We start from the raw sequence: 15,431 nt of genomic DNA, 5'->3' as shown, positions 1-15,431 counted from the left end.
TGTACGAGGAAGTACATCATAAATGCACGCATAGAATCATTGCACATAAATAAAAATGGATCTTTATCGCCGACCGTGCCACGTTGTAAGTGCTTTCAAGCTAATGATTGGCCCATTATGGCATCGTGATTTGCGACGCCATAGTGAGCCAATAATGCTCTCTCTCTTTCTTATGATTATTTTAATAATATGCATCCGCTTATTCGCCCAAATTTCGGGCGAATGACGTGATGCCACTTGATTTATGTATATATAAATATATCAAAAAATGTTTTCTAAAATGCCAAATAAATAAAATATGTATTATTTAAATATGAAAAAAATCATTTCTTCGCTATAGAATGGTCAGAAATTTATATAAAAATATGGAAAAATTCTATAAAAATAGGAAAACCATTACCAACCTATGGCTAAGTATTTAATGCCCTATAAAAATTATTTCTTCAATGAAATGAGGTTAAATACCATGTAAAAAAATATAAATTTAGAAATAACAATAAAATCAAAATATATCTCATTTATCTCTATTTATATATGACAACATGCAAATATGGTCATTAAAACACATAAAATATAATGTAATATTCATCAATTAAACATGTTAACTTGCATGTTATCAGCCACCACCGCCCAGCAATGGCCATGGCCGACCAGCATCGTCTAGTGGCCGCTAGCCGGCCAACGACCGCCAGAGAGAAAGTCACAAGCGGTCGCTGGTGCCTGCTGGCCATTTGTTCGAACTTGTTTGAATAGTTCAAACAAATGGCCGATTGAACACGAACAAACCAATTTGTTCATTCGAAACTTTTGATCAAACACAAACAAAGGGTCAGTTCGATTGAAAGATTCGAACAGATCAGTTCGAATCTTTTGAACAAGATTCAAATGATCGCATCTTATCTGATCCCTGATGGCTACTCTTAGAGCTGTTGGACAAAGACGGATGACGTTTTCAAACAGACGGAATGGAACCGTTATCCGTCCAGCGAAAATTTTTTCATCATTTTTGTCATTCGTCACCAATTCGTCATCGTCACGAGACCATCATTTATCTGTTCCGTCACTCGTCCATTCAAAAAGCTGGAATGGAACGGACGTTCTGTTGACGGAACGAAACGGACGTTCCGGTGACGGAATGGAACATACGTTCTGGTGACGGAACGGAATGGATGTTCCAGTGATAGAACGGAATGGACGTCCGAGACCCCCCCCTGTTCCAGCCCTTTTCCCATTCCATCTGTCTCCTCTCTCTGTCTGTCGCCTCTCTCACTCTCTCCCTCTCTCCGGCTCTCGCCTCTCTCCCTCTTCCTAGGCCTGCGCCTCTCTTCCTCTTCCTGGGTCTCTCGTCCGTCTTGCAAGCAGTTGGCCCGAACTGAAGGTTAGTCGCTGCGGTCATTGATCCTCGTCCATCTCGACTACCTTGTTTATCTTCCGTCTCGCGCTGCACTCATCGATCCTGAAACTGAAGGTCAGTTTTCTATGACACACTTCCAAAACATTTCCCACTGATTTGCAAAAACATTGTGTACTCTTTTGAATCCCGAAGAAGAATCCACTTTCGTGCCTTAATTTCTTATTGATCATTCGTAAAAACATTTCTCGTTGATTCGCTAAAACATTGTGTATTCTATTGAATCCTGAAAATGAATCAACTTTCTTACCTTAATCACTTGTTCAAAAAAAATATTTTTTTCAATGGTTTTTGTTATTTTTGTTGAGAACAATTTTCACTGCTCTCTAAAGTGGTTTGTCTTTGCCTGCTGTTTCTTAATCTGCTGAAATTTCTATGGAAGGTACATTGATTATGAGATGAAATTTCTGTACTGGATATTTGCTTGCTGGATCTTTGATTGCGCTGGGAGGTTTGATATTTTTCATTAATTATTTTCTCAACTAATTAATGATTTCTGGATAGTATAATATGAAAGAAATTTTATTTTCAGTTGAATGTTGATGTGTAATACTTATCACTTGTCTCCTTCTTGGGAATTATTCAAAGTATATTAAGGAAATATCATCTACCAAGTATATAAAGTGTAAGAATAGGATTATTGTAACATTTAATATTAATAAAATATCACGATTAATGTTCCAACAATCCTACACAATCAACATAACAAATTGATACATTATACCGATATAAAATTATGAAAGAAACTATGGATTTTTATTTAAATGCACATTTGAATTGGTAAAAAATTACACAAATTTTTATGTTTTCTAATAAATACATTAAAAAATTCATCATCGATAAAAGTCATCTGTCATTACCGCAGTTTCGTCCGTCATTTTCGTCATCTGTCATTCGTCAGGAATGATGGATGACTAATGACATATGACGGAAATTCAACCGTTCAGTTATCCGTCCGCCGTTACAGACAATGACAGATGACAGACTACCTTCCTCTCTCTCTCTCTTGGTCTCTGTATCTCTCTCGTCCTCTCTCCCTCAATCTTTCCCTCTCTCTCTTTTTATCTATCTCTCTTTCTCTATCTTTGGATATATCTCTTTCTATCTCTATATATTCTCTCTCTTGCTATCTCTACATCTCTCTCTCTTTCTATCTCTTTCTATTACTATATCTCTCTATCTCGCTCTCTTTCTATGTATTTCTCTCCCTCTCTTGCTCTATCTTTATATCTCTCTTTCACTCTCTTTCACTCTCTTTCTATCTCTATATCTCTCTATCTCACTCTCTTGCTATAAATATCTCTCTCTTTCACTCTCTTTCTATTTCTATCTATTTCTCTCTCTCTCTTTCTATATCTATCTATCTCTCTCTTTCACTCTCTTTCTATTTCTATATCTCTATCTCACTCTCTTTCTATCTATTTTTCTCTCTCTATCTTTCTCTCTTTCGCTCTCTTTCTATTTCTATACCTCTCTATCTCACTCTCTTTCTATATATTTCTCTCTCTCTCTCTCTCTCTCTCGCTTTCTCTATCTATCTATCTATCTATATCTATCTTTATAGTTGTCTATATATCTCTCTATCTATCTATCTCTCTATTTCTATCTATCTCGCTATTTCTATCTATCTCTCTCTATCTTCCTCTCTCAATATATATCTCCTTTCCTCTATTCCTCTCTCTCTTGCTAAATTTATATCTCCCCTCTCTATCTCTCTATCTCTCTCTCTTTCTATCTAATTCTTTATCTTTTCCTCTTTCTCTTTCTCTCTCTTTCTTGTATTCTGCTCTCTTTCTTCTCTTTCTTCTCTTTACCTCTCTCTATTTTTCTATCTCTCTCTCTCTCTCTCTGTTTTTCTCCATTCCTCTTTTTGTTTATCTCTCTTTGTCTCTCTCCATCTCTTTATCTCTCTTTCTGTCTCTGTCTGTGTCTCTCTATGTATCTCTCTATATCTTTCTGCCTCTCTCCTGATCTCTCTATCTAGGTCTCTATCTAATACACCCAGTGTATTACTCTTTCTGCTTCTTCTAAATTGGTGCCATCTCTTTCAAGTCCCATTGGGCTGGTCCACAGTGAAAATTTGATTTTTGTGCAGCCCTAAGTTTCTAATGATTGATCAAATCCAAACTTTGATCATACAATTCAGATGAATGATTCGGACTCGGTTTAACCCATTGGGTCAGATCATATTAGATGATCCAGTCAATGTTCAGACCGGATACCCAAATCAATTCGATTCATACCATTCATTCGGATCGGATCAGCTCGGATCAGATTGAATTGTTAGAATTAATTAAAAATTAATATATATTAAATAAAATGAGAGAGAGCAAGAATGAGCAAGAGATAGATAGAGTGAGAGAGAGAACAAGCAAGAGAGAAAGATAGAGAACCAAGAGAGAGATAGAGTGAGAGTGAGTGAGAGTGAGTGAGAGAGAGCAAAAAAGAGAGAAAGAGAGAGCAAGAAAGAGAGAATGAGAGAAAAAAAGAGAGAATGAGAATGAGATAGAGGAAGAAAATGAGTGAGGGAGGAAAAATGCACAAGAGAGAGAATGCGAGAGAGCGAGCAAAAAACAGAGATGGAGGGAGAGTTTACCTTTTTTTGAACTGTTCAATTTTGATCCACCAACCTGAATAGCTTTTCCATTGATTTTGATTATTGAAATCAGATCGATCAAATATCAAGAATGATCTCAAACAATCTCCTTGTTCTATCAAGAAATATGATCTGTTTGGATCGAGTTGACTTTTGGTCAATTAAATATTCAGATCATAATTCAAATGATCCGCTTCGATTTGAACCCCAACTCCTAGTTCCAGATCAGGAATCCAAAATAAATGTGTTTATTTTGAATTATTTTTTATAATATCATTTTTTAACAAATTTATTGTCAGACCTATTGGGTTTGTTAGACAAATTTAGTATTGACACCACTTGAGATAGTGTTGGTCTCAAAATGAGTCAGGAATGTTGGCAGATTTGGAGCATGATAACATGCATTTTTAGTACCTAATATGATCATATTTACATGTTTATATGCATTAAATTACTCATATTTGCATGTTATCAAGCTTAAAGTGATTAAATCTATTTGTAGAATGAATTTCTAATTTTTTTACATTTTCTGTGTATTTTTTGGAATTTTCTGACAATATATTCTAAAAGAATATATCTTTTGAAACAGAATATGATTTTTTTTGCAATTTTTTGACATTAAATTTGGAAAGATATGACTTTTCTAAGTTGAAATAAATATTTATATTTATTTTTTGGGATTTCATTTTATTTAATATGAAAGTTTAAAGAATTTTTAGTTTTTTTTAATTTTTGCACCGCCACGTGTTGCCATTCGATTCGTCGAAAGGCAAAAAATCAGAGCATTCTATAATGATTGGCGCCAGCCAATCATTAACTAGGCAATCATTGCTTTGTGATTCGCGAAGAGATGATTGCTGTAATTACTCACTTGTTGTTTGCGTAGGATGATATGGTGTGACCACGTCGAAGCATTTAAAACAAAAAAAGAAAAAGGAAAAGAGAAAGAAGGAAGAGGGTGACGTGGCGCGTGCTGACACACCGCCACACATCCTCGATAAAATATATTTTTAGTGATCTTTCTTTTGTTTTTTTGTCTTTTTCCCTCTTTTGTCCTTTACTTTTTCTCAGGTACACAAGGCGCGGAATGTGAAGAGCGCCACATGGAATATGAAAAGCGCAGAATACAGAGCGCTTTGACTTCTTAACAGGCACGAAAAACGGTGATGCTGACGATGAGATAGAAGGAAATCAAGGGCTAAGATTGGCTAAACATCAAATGGCCATAACTTTTGATCCACAACTCTGATTGACCTGAAACTTTCAGCATTGCTTTGTCTTCCCCTCCTCTTTCCATGAGGTGCTCTTATCTATAAATAGAGGCCTGGATCATTGTGAAGTTCATCTTGAACTTGCTTCCTACTTGTGTAGTCTGATTGAAAGATAGTGAGTTTTGAGATCCATCAAGTGTGTTCTTGGTGTCTTTGGCGTGTGGGGAGAAGCATTGGAGAAGAGGGGGAGCTTACCGGCACTCGTAAATTGTCATGATCATGGCAGAACATAACGATCTAAGGTAAGTGTCTTCGCCTTACGTTGTCTCTTTCTCGACACCATAATTAATGTAATAAGGGTTTATCATCGTATCTTCACTCAAATTTTACTCTCTTATCTCGTCTCTCTGTCCTCTCCATCACACCGTCTACATTCAACCACTATCATCATCCACACACTCTACCGTCATCGTATCCTTAACGTTCACCTACTCGTTAAATTAACATATAACTTGCATCCTTTTACTTGATATCACTAGCTCATATCCTCTATTCTCGTCTTCATCTCTTCACTCGTTGATCATCACTAGCACAAGAAATTAATTCCTTAATCATCGTTCCCCGTGGAGACGATTTGTACTCATCACTAACTAAGTATTCTTAAATACAGTTAAATAATCTCAATTAAAAAAGATGAAAATTAAAACCCCTAAATTTGAGATTATCAGTGCAATTTGGATAGGCTATCCTATGTGGCCCCTCTGACAACCCTAGCAGCAATTTTCTTGATGTCATGGACATTGAAGCTTTCAGGTTAGCCCCTCTCTGTCCTGCCTTCTTTTTTGATTTCCTGCTCAACAAGTAATTGGTTGACCCCTTATTATCATAGAAAATGATAACAAATGTAACATGTTGACATATCACATGGAATAGACTTTTTAGCAACCCATAATTTTATATTTTGTCGCAGATTTTCCTTCAAAAAATGATTTTACTTTTTTTTGTTCTTTAGCTGTATGCTTGATCTTGATGTCCTTGATTTGTTATTTTGGTGGAGTTGATCTCAAGAAAGCCACATCACTATTACAATTGTGTTGAATCTGTAGACTGCAATTTGTTAAGCCATATCTGCTATTACAATTTGTTATATTGATCGTCTTTTTTCCTATGGAACTGATCATAAGCTTGATGATGAATTTTCTATTTCATTGATATATTTTTCGATGGAATTTGATCTTTTTTAAGCTAGGTTTTTTTCTTGTTTGATATGTTCTTGAGCTTGACCCTTGACCTTGTATTTCCTTTAGATGTTATATTTTAGAACTTTAATCTTATCAAGCCATGTAATTTACTCTTTGGATCTGTTGTTAAGCTCAAACATTGATCGCCTATTGCTTTGATCAGCTATTGTGATGGAGTTGAAACTTTAAAAGCCATGATCTTTCTCTTTCCTTAGATTTTCTCTTAAGCTCGATTATTGATATTGCATTCCCTTTAATCTTTACAAAGCTGCATGAGTCTTTTTTGATTGGAACTATTCTGAAACTAGATCATTGATCTTTGTTTTCTTCATCTGTTGTTTAAGTGGAATTAAATTTGTAACAAGGAAAAATTAGTGGGTTATGGGTGAGGTGGGTAAAGCGCATCGAGTTCTGTTTTCATGATCAACAATCCAAGGATGACTTAGAAACTGTAAGAAATAAAATAAATCACAATGGCATTTAAAAATAGAAAAGATAAAATGGTCATATCACTTTCTGTGAAATCAAATTTGTTTTTTTTTATGGTCTCTTAAATGAGCCCTCATGAGACACAGGTGTCTGTCCTCTAGACGCATCTTCTCAGTCCTTTCCATGTCGAATCTCCTTGCTCTACTCAATAAGCATAACCACCTCTTTGGGATGATCTTCTCGATGCTCAGGTTGCATTGGTAAGGGATGGAAAAGGAGGGGCAAGAACCTAGAGAAAGAATGGTATGAGATATATCTTTTAATAAAACCAATATGGCTTAATAATTATGAGATAATATTTTATCAGAGTGACATTAACATCCCACGCACGGGCCTAGAAGTCATGAGTTGACCTTACTCATCATATCAGTGGGACAAGATAGTGACATTCTATCTAATTACTTTAATGTCTATTAAACATATTTAAAGATAAGTAATTGCCATAAAATTGTTGTGTTATGTTCCTTGGTTCAATCATGGAAAACATGGTTTTCATGGATACGGAAGTGTGTTATCGATTCTCAATCAATCTTTAAAACAATACATCACATGTAACTTATGGGGAACTTGTTCCACCCTTGACCTGCTCACTTTGAGATCATTCTAAAGTCATTCATGTGTCCAACCTCTTAAAGTATCTACATGATCACGTTGCTCTTGGATATCCACCTCTTCTTCTTCAATTCTCCTTGAAAATCTTGAAGATCTTCTTACCTTGAAGATACTCTCCTTGTTTAAGTAGAGAAGAGAGTAGAGTGGAGAAAGGGGGGCTCAATTTTGGATGGCCTAGGTCCTTAAAATGAGTGCCCCTTCCCTATTTATATTTTACTTAAGTTTTTCTCAAAAACCCTACAAAGTAAAATATATCCACCAATGCCCTTATGACCTTATGCATGTGACCCTAAAGGCCCACGTATCATTCTTGTTAATAACTTTAGTGGCCCATTAACAATTATTGACCAACTTTATAAATTAACTATATCAATCTATATATTAATTAACTAAGGATCAATTTTAACCCAATCGATAGGTTAAGTTTCCGGTCTATGGGTCGCCAAGCTATACCTCATGGTCTAGAAGATCACGAGTGGTGTTTGGGCTCTCTCATAGAACCTTTACCATCATCGGTTACCGTAAATGTCTAATCTGTCATCTACGTAAGACTCTCGAATGACTTAGGGCATGGTTCATTGTCAAATCCTAATCTGTCATTTGATTAGTATTGAAGCGTAACTGGGATCATTAGAGAACACCTTCTCCAATATCCTCACTACCCTGGCCAGGGATTTGCTGCTTTGTCTTCCTTGAGTCAATCTCCTCTTATACCGAGGGCAGACGCTCCTATCTTGATAACTCAATCACCTTTGTGAGCTTCTTACTACACCCGAGCTATGACTTGTTTGAATGCCATGATTTGATGCTCGTAAGTCATAGTCAAAATGTAGTCGTCCATTCACGAGATGCCCTTGGTGTCTGAGGTTAATGTATCACTTATACAACCATGGCATGAATAAACCTACTTGACATTTAGGTATAATACCATTCAGAGATTCATACAGATCATTTATGTGAACTCTTTCTCCAAAGAGCACCCACTATCTATCGTTAGTCTCACCACACTTATAGCTACAAAATAAGTTATACTTATCGTATAAGTAGAATCAGTTAGTGCTATTCTATTCGGATAATTCTATGTCCACCTCGACTATCCATCGATTAAGAATGTCTAGAATACATGTTTAAAGACTAGTGATCGTTGTATTATGATCTCATCATAATTCACTATGTCATTGCATGTATTTATGGATTTCATTATAAACATCACATTGGAATAATAATGAACAAAATATTTTATTCAATAAACATAAATAAACATGGTGGTGTGACAAATGTGCTATATGTTGTAGGTGGGTTGACACCATAAAATACAAAGTTGATGGCAAGCTTAAATGCTCCAAGGCAATGTTGGTTTCCTAGTGATATACCTAATATGGTGTTAACTACATGATAATGTTTCTCATGTAGCCGAAATGAATACTATTCAGGTTATTATTTCCTTAGCTGTAGGTCATAAGTGGTGGCTGATCCAATATGATGTCAAAAATGCATTTCTATATGATGATTTGAAGGAGTAAGTTTAAATGAAGTATAAATGAAACTGCCTTTGGGATATAAATTTCTATGAGGACAGGTGATCCATCTCCAAAAAGCATTATATGGTTTGCAACATTCTCCCAGTAAACGGTTTACCAAATTTGCACAAGCAATAACCACACCTAACTATCATTAATGTGATGGTGACAAATACCTTGTTCTATCACCATAACCTCTTTAGGAAGGTCTTTCTCCTAATTTTCTACATTTATGATGTCATTACAGGGAATGATTGTCATGGCATTACTATTTTGAAACAACATTTTAAGATCAACTTTGACATTGAGAGCTTAGACCTCCTTGTCTCTTTTTAAGGTGTTGAGGTGGCCCATTCTCCTAATGGAATTATCTTACCTCAACAGAAATGTATCTAAACTTCTCAATAAGGCTAAAAAATTCCAATGTCAACCCTTGTTAATTCCCATGGAAGTAAATCAGAAGCTCGCCAATGATACAATAGAACCAAACATCGACATCCTCACTAATTAGAGATATGCATGAAGGAGGCTCATATACTTGTCACACAAGCATCAATATATTTATTTTACTGTTAATGTTCAAAGTAAATTTATGATGTCTATTAAAGTCACTTATTTCAGGTCATTCAATGGTACTTCACTACATTTAGGGTACATTGGCCTTGGCCTAACCTTCATAAGAAGTAAGCCCTACCTTCTTGAAGCTTGCACTTATGATGGCTTTTCTAGTTCACGGATTGATTGAAAAGTATAAAATTCTCTATTGTTTCATGGCACAACAAGAAATAGAAATAAGTGTCTCTCTCAAGGACTGAAGTACAATTCCACACCTTAGTCAAAGGCATCAGTAGAACACTTTTGATACGAAATCTTCTTCAAGAAGTGGCGATGCAACACTACCAACCTGCCATTATATGATGTGATAATAACTCCACCATCAGCATATTGCATGATCTAGTTCAACATGAATGGACCAAACACATAGGCCTTTGTTGCCAGCTTATCAAGAAAAGATTGGAGCAACAAGATATCCAAATTACCTATGCACCAAACAAGAACCAATTGGTCAATATTCTGACCAAGTGTTTGACCATGCTTCAACATGATTATATTGTGTCCAAGCTGGTAATGGATAATGTCCACTCTCCAGCTTTCATGGAGATGTTATGAAGTAGGTCATGAAATATCACTTGCTATGCCACTACGTAGAAAACTAGTCTTAAGTGGCGGTTATCTTGATTTGTGTGTGTATATATATTTTTTACAAATGGAATGCTAAGTCTTCCTTTTTTTTCTGTTTGCGCCTATGTTTCTCAGCCCTTGATCCATGCCCTAAGAGCTTCTAGCCTAGTTCCTTACATTTTATAGTGGCCGTGATCTCAACCTTGTCATTATATAATCTACAATATATTTAAATTTTTTTAAAAATCACATTAATCAAATATGAAACATGATTGATAAAGATCAATTTATTGGATAATTTTTCTCAAAGTTATATCCAAGTTAAATAGAAAGTCAACTCGTTAAGTTTCCCTGCTTTGGAGTACTCTTAGTTTAGATTGATTTCTGTCCTTTACACTAGAGTTGACAATGGAACTAGTTGATTGCCTGAAAAATGAACAAAACTAGAGATCTTAAATATGATATGATATCTAAGACCTAAGAGAGTTTTCAAGAGGAAATATAATTGGAAGATGAATACATATTATAATTTGAGTTCGCATGACAACTGGCATCTAATGAGAACTGGAGTTATTTCTGCTTCGTAAGAAACAAGGTGTTAATTTCTCTTTAATTCCCAATGTGTGATACACTGATCTCTTAGAAAAAATAATATAACAATAAAAACTCATCAAAAAATGAAACCAAAGATTATAAAAACTCATCAAAAAATGAATTAATATTTCAGACATTTAAAACTTATCAAACAATAAAAATTTTGAATGTGTTTTTGCATTTTCAGAGGTAGCATCTTCCTTCACCACCAACAAGCCAATTAATTAGTATCCACCTTGATTGATAAATGGGGATGTCTATTATGGAGTTCTTTAAATGTGGGAGCATGTGGAGAGATTTAGGGGAGGATAGAAATATCGTTCTGTGTGTTGGAGGTTTGATGGGAGGAGGGGGATTGTGTGCACAATTTGTTTTATTATTTTGATAATGATTAGAATTTTTGTTTCTGATATATATTTTTTATTCTGATAATTTTGTATTAATTTGATCCTCTATTTAGACCTCTAGACCAGGGACTCCCAAAAAAATATGTTAATCTCTTTTTCCATACTCTGTTCCTCTGCACTGAGCATGTGTCAAGGCTCATTGGACTGAGCCACTTTACCTGCTTGAAGTCCTAATGTGTGGGCTTGGATTTCTCTCTTGAAAATTTGATTTTTCTGTTTTTAAGTTCCATTGCACAATTTTAAGTCGGATGAAGATGTTTTGAATGATTTTGTACACTTCTCTATGAACATGTATTCTGAGACATTAGATCTTTTTGCAATCCTAATGCATGGGATTGGAGTTCTCACCTGCACACATTGTTTTTGAGTTTCAGGCTGGTATTTTAGATCTGGTTCTTCTTAATTATTTTCACTTTTTAATCATTCTAAGACTCAATTGTTACGAGCCATATATTACCCTTGGAACTTATTACCCTTGGAGCCATACATTACGAGCCATAATGCTCTCTTCCCATGTATTATTCTCCTCCAAACACATTCTACCTCAAGACCAACTGGTTGCAAATTTGATCATCTCAGAAGTTTGGGATTGGAGTTCTCTCCAGCAGCTGTCAATTTTTTCATCGTTTTTGCCAGTAACATTGATTTGATTACAACCCCTGGTTATTTTCAGCTACTTTGATCATTGCTATTTTTGCAACATTATTCCAGCTTACCTGTGATGACCCATCAAACCTAAAGATGGCCTCCTCCTTATCACGTTCTGCTCTCATCTCACAAAATTATCAAGGATGTCAGAGATTTCCCCATAACTTTTCATCAAATGTGAAAAAAAGACTTTCCCATTTCACGATGAACAAAGATAATATATTCATGGCTTTTTTACCATCACTGTACAAGAAAACCTTCAGATTCATACATGAGATTCTGATCCTTCTGTCTTGGGGACAGAGATTCATACCCGGTTGATCATGGGAAGAGCTGAACATAGCCAGTGAGTATGGCTATGGCAAGAATGACCACGGGCGGCAGCAAGATGGAAGCCCCAATTATGGCAAAAAACTGGGAATCATTCCTCCGAGAGACGTCGTTCAGGTAAGCTTGCCTTTTGATGTTCCTCTTTTGGGATATGGTGAGCTTGATCTTCCTCACATTAAGCCTCTTCCCCAAGGGGATGGTAAAGTCGCCGATCCTTCCATCCACGAGGACCAAAAGCTGTTCTCTTATTGTTGACCTTGTATAAAATTCGTCTTCGCTCTCGGATTCTGCCCAAAGTTAATTTTTTTTTTTAACAGAGAAAGTTTCAAAATAGGTCCGGATAGTAGCATTATCCATGTCAAAGGCAAAGATATCAGAATTTCCGCTTACAAAAGAATTAAGACCTACAATTATGCACAAAAAACATAAATAATCTTTGTTATCGATTTGGTGAAATTTGAAATAATCTTTGTTCTCCATCGTTGACATCCTCTTCATTCATCTGCAACTTGGATGATGATGACCATGCCGAGTCATCATGGTCAGCCACAGCCATAAATGAATGGGGATGCGGACAAGTCCTTTGCATCATCATCATCTCAGCACAAACAAATGATGAGAATGATGATGACTAGTCATCAAAATCACCATCAAATAGGCCAAACCCTGATGCCACTCCCTAATTTACAACAAGTAAATTCATAAACATGAGAAGAAAATAAGCTTACCACTTCCCGAGGCCAATTGATCGAGGAGATCCATCTGGGCACGCGCAGAAGATCCAACTGCACAAAAATTGAACTAAAATCAGCAATGGCAGATGCCACTACAAATGAAAGCCGGTGGGGAAGAACTAGTCTTTGGATGGGAGCTTTGGATATGAGATGGTTCTCAGAAGACACTGATTCTGGCTACTATTTAGTGAGCATCAAGTTCAGTTGTAATCAATTTCCTCAGAAAAATTTCATATCCGGTAGTTATAGTAATATTAAGCAATAGATGAGGATACTAGTTATGGCGCCGGACCAATGATAATTTCATTTTTTTTACACGCAGTATCAGCTGATTAATAAAAATAGGAGAAGTCTGGTAAAACCAACAAAAGCTCGTGATTATCCAAAAGAAGAGGAAATATTCTGAAGTTATTAAAATTAGACAACTTCCTTTCAACTTTTGAATAAAAAATTCACCTTCCCTGGTTTTTTTTAGTTTTAAACAATAAGAGAAGATAGTAATCATGGCGAAGGCCAGATGACCCTTCATTTTTTATCCTCACTGTACCAACTGCTTGATGACAAAGGGAGAAGTCAGGGGGAAAAACAGATCAACCTTATAACTCTAAAGACGATCTTTTTCTCTTCACCATCATACAATGTACCCCATTTCGCCTAAAAATGTATACAATTCCAGCAATACCGGTAAACCCTCTTCAAATTCAAACACTTACAAAATCCCAAACCATGCCATGAACCAATCAGAACGAAGGGATTGCGGACATTATTCCCAGTTTATCCGTTTTTCAATCAAAGTAAGAGAACCCATCAACAAACCTGAGTACTCGCTGCTAGTAGAGGGCGATCCATCAGAAGACGAGCCCGCCACAAAGCAGCTCCTTTCATGGCGATTCCTCGCCAACTCGAACTGGGTTCTTCGATTCTCTCTCTGCCATTGAAAATCATGGAAAATTGAGCGAGATTTCTCAAGGGTCGATGCCGGCCGGTTTGGGGAGAATGGGGCGGAGACGCTCCAAGCCATTTTCTGGGCGGCGCAAGATCACATCGCCGTGAAGAATGAAACTTGCTGTGAAGGAGGGAGCTTCCGAGAGTGGGGCTCACGGCCCTTCTTCCCTCTCTCTACTGGCCACAAGTTTCATTCTCCGGGACCCAATCAAAATAGATGAGATTTTATCAGTTGTTCAAGTACATCGAGAGATTTTATATGAACTTATGGTCTTCATTTGCAAAAACACGGGTGCCGGTTACGATCGACCAATGGGTTGTGCTCGTAGACCCATCCAACCGTGCCAGGTTTAATGTTTTCAAGAATTTGTAGGCGTGGAATAAGCGTAAATAAAACTCCCCTAAATGGCATCTACGGCACGGCTGGATGGGTCTACGAGCTCAACCCTTTGGTCGATTGTACGATCGACCAAAGGTGCCTGGTACGATTGACCAAAGGGCTGTGCTCGCAGACCCATCCAGCCGAGCCGTGATTCCCGTCTACAGAGTTTTATTTATGTTAAGGTTTAATGTTTTCAAGTAATTTGTAGGCGTGGAATAAGCGTAAATAAAACTCCCCTAAATGGCATCTACGGCACGGCTGGATGGGTCTACGAGCACAACCCTTTGGTCGATTGTACGATCTACCAAAGGTGCCTGGTACGATTGACCAAAGGGTTGTACACGCAGACCCATCGAGTCGTGCCGTAGATGCCGTATACGGGAGTTTTATTTATGTTACGGTTTAGTGTTTTACAGAGTTTGTAGTTGTGGAGTGAGTGTTAATATCATGATTTACACATACCCTTCTTGTTCATGCCCTCTACATAAACAAAAAGAAAAGGCATAAGACAATCATACCTCGTCAAGTAGACCTCGGATGCCAGAAGCATATTCATGTCCCATAGAGGCATTGGTGTGCGTTGGAGAAGAGGCACCGTCATCACCTTCGTTGAATGTCGGTGTAGGAACTGAACTAGGCAATATTGCCCAATTGTGGCGACAAAACATGCTCGACCATAATCATCATTTTCCTCCAAACACATGTTGTCATTGTCGTCTCTAATTGTTATCTGTAGCTTGAGTGATAATGACAATGAAAATCTCTAAATCATCATCTCCTCATGTCATTTGGGTAAGCTTGACAAAGGGGGAGTGATACAAGGTGATGATGAGACAAAGTTGTTGTCATCAGACCTTGCTTGAAAAGGAGAGAGTCATCATTATCATTAGTGATAGTGAATGCTACTTGGTATTACTGTATTGATGACCATAACCTTAGTTGGCCTAGTTTTGGTGTGCAACCTTTTTAAATTTGGATGATCTTGGCGTTATATTAAAAAAATATTAGTACTCATGTGATATTTATTTGATGGTTAAATTCTACTTCAGTATTTTAAATTTATACAACTATTCCAATACCTTATTAGTTATTAAATTAATGCATAAATGATATTTCAACAGAATGAAAT

The 15,431-nt window shown here is 36.6% G+C and overlaps 1 protein-coding gene and 1 long non-coding RNA gene across 2 annotated transcripts; one reads left to right on the top strand and one right to left on the bottom strand.

Annotated features, from left to right (window-relative positions):
- Positions 1-1,143: 1,143 nt before the first annotated feature.
- Positions 1,144-2,012, top strand: LOC144709576 (uncharacterized). Its single transcript, XR_013583064.1, has 2 exons — positions 1,144-1,468; positions 1,794-2,012. It is a non-coding gene; the product is annotated as an uncharacterized LOC144709576 (long non-coding RNA).
- Positions 2,013-12,089: 10,077 nt separating this feature from the next.
- On the bottom strand, positions 12,090-14,141 carry LOC144709788 (myosin-G heavy chain-like protein). The gene is made up of 3 exons (XM_078583433.1): positions 13,792-14,141; positions 12,970-13,026; positions 12,090-12,528 (listed from the first exon to the last, which is right to left on the bottom strand). The coding sequence occupies exons 1-3, from the start codon at positions 13,994-13,996 to the stop codon at positions 12,233-12,235; spliced, it is 558 nt and encodes a 185-aa protein (XP_078439559.1). The 5' UTR covers positions 13,997-14,141; the 3' UTR covers positions 12,090-12,232.
- Positions 14,142-15,431: the final 1,290 nt, after the last annotated feature.

The sequence above is a fragment of the Wolffia australiana genome, chromosome 11 (genome assembly GCF_029677425.1).
Source record: "Wolffia australiana isolate 7733 chromosome 11, ASM2967742v1".
NCBI lineage: Eukaryota > Viridiplantae > Streptophyta > Magnoliopsida > Alismatales > Araceae > Wolffia > Wolffia australiana.
This window is presented reverse-complemented; position numbering and strand designations above follow the sequence as displayed.

Excerpts from the sequence above, each read along its gene's own strand:
- LOC144709788 (XM_078583433.1), bottom strand. The coding sequence starts at position 13,996 with ATGGCTTGGAGCGTCTCCGCCCCATTCTCCCCAAACCGGCCGGCATCG. Across the intron at positions 13,027-13,791 it reads TACTAGCAGCGAGTACTCAG|TTGGATCTTCTGCGCGTGCC; the intron begins GTTTGTTGATGG and ends ATTTTTGTGCAG. Across the intron at positions 12,529-12,969 it reads TCAATTGGCCTCGGGAAGTG|AATCCGAGAGCGAAGACGAA; the intron begins GTAAGCTTATTT and ends AACTTTGGGCAG.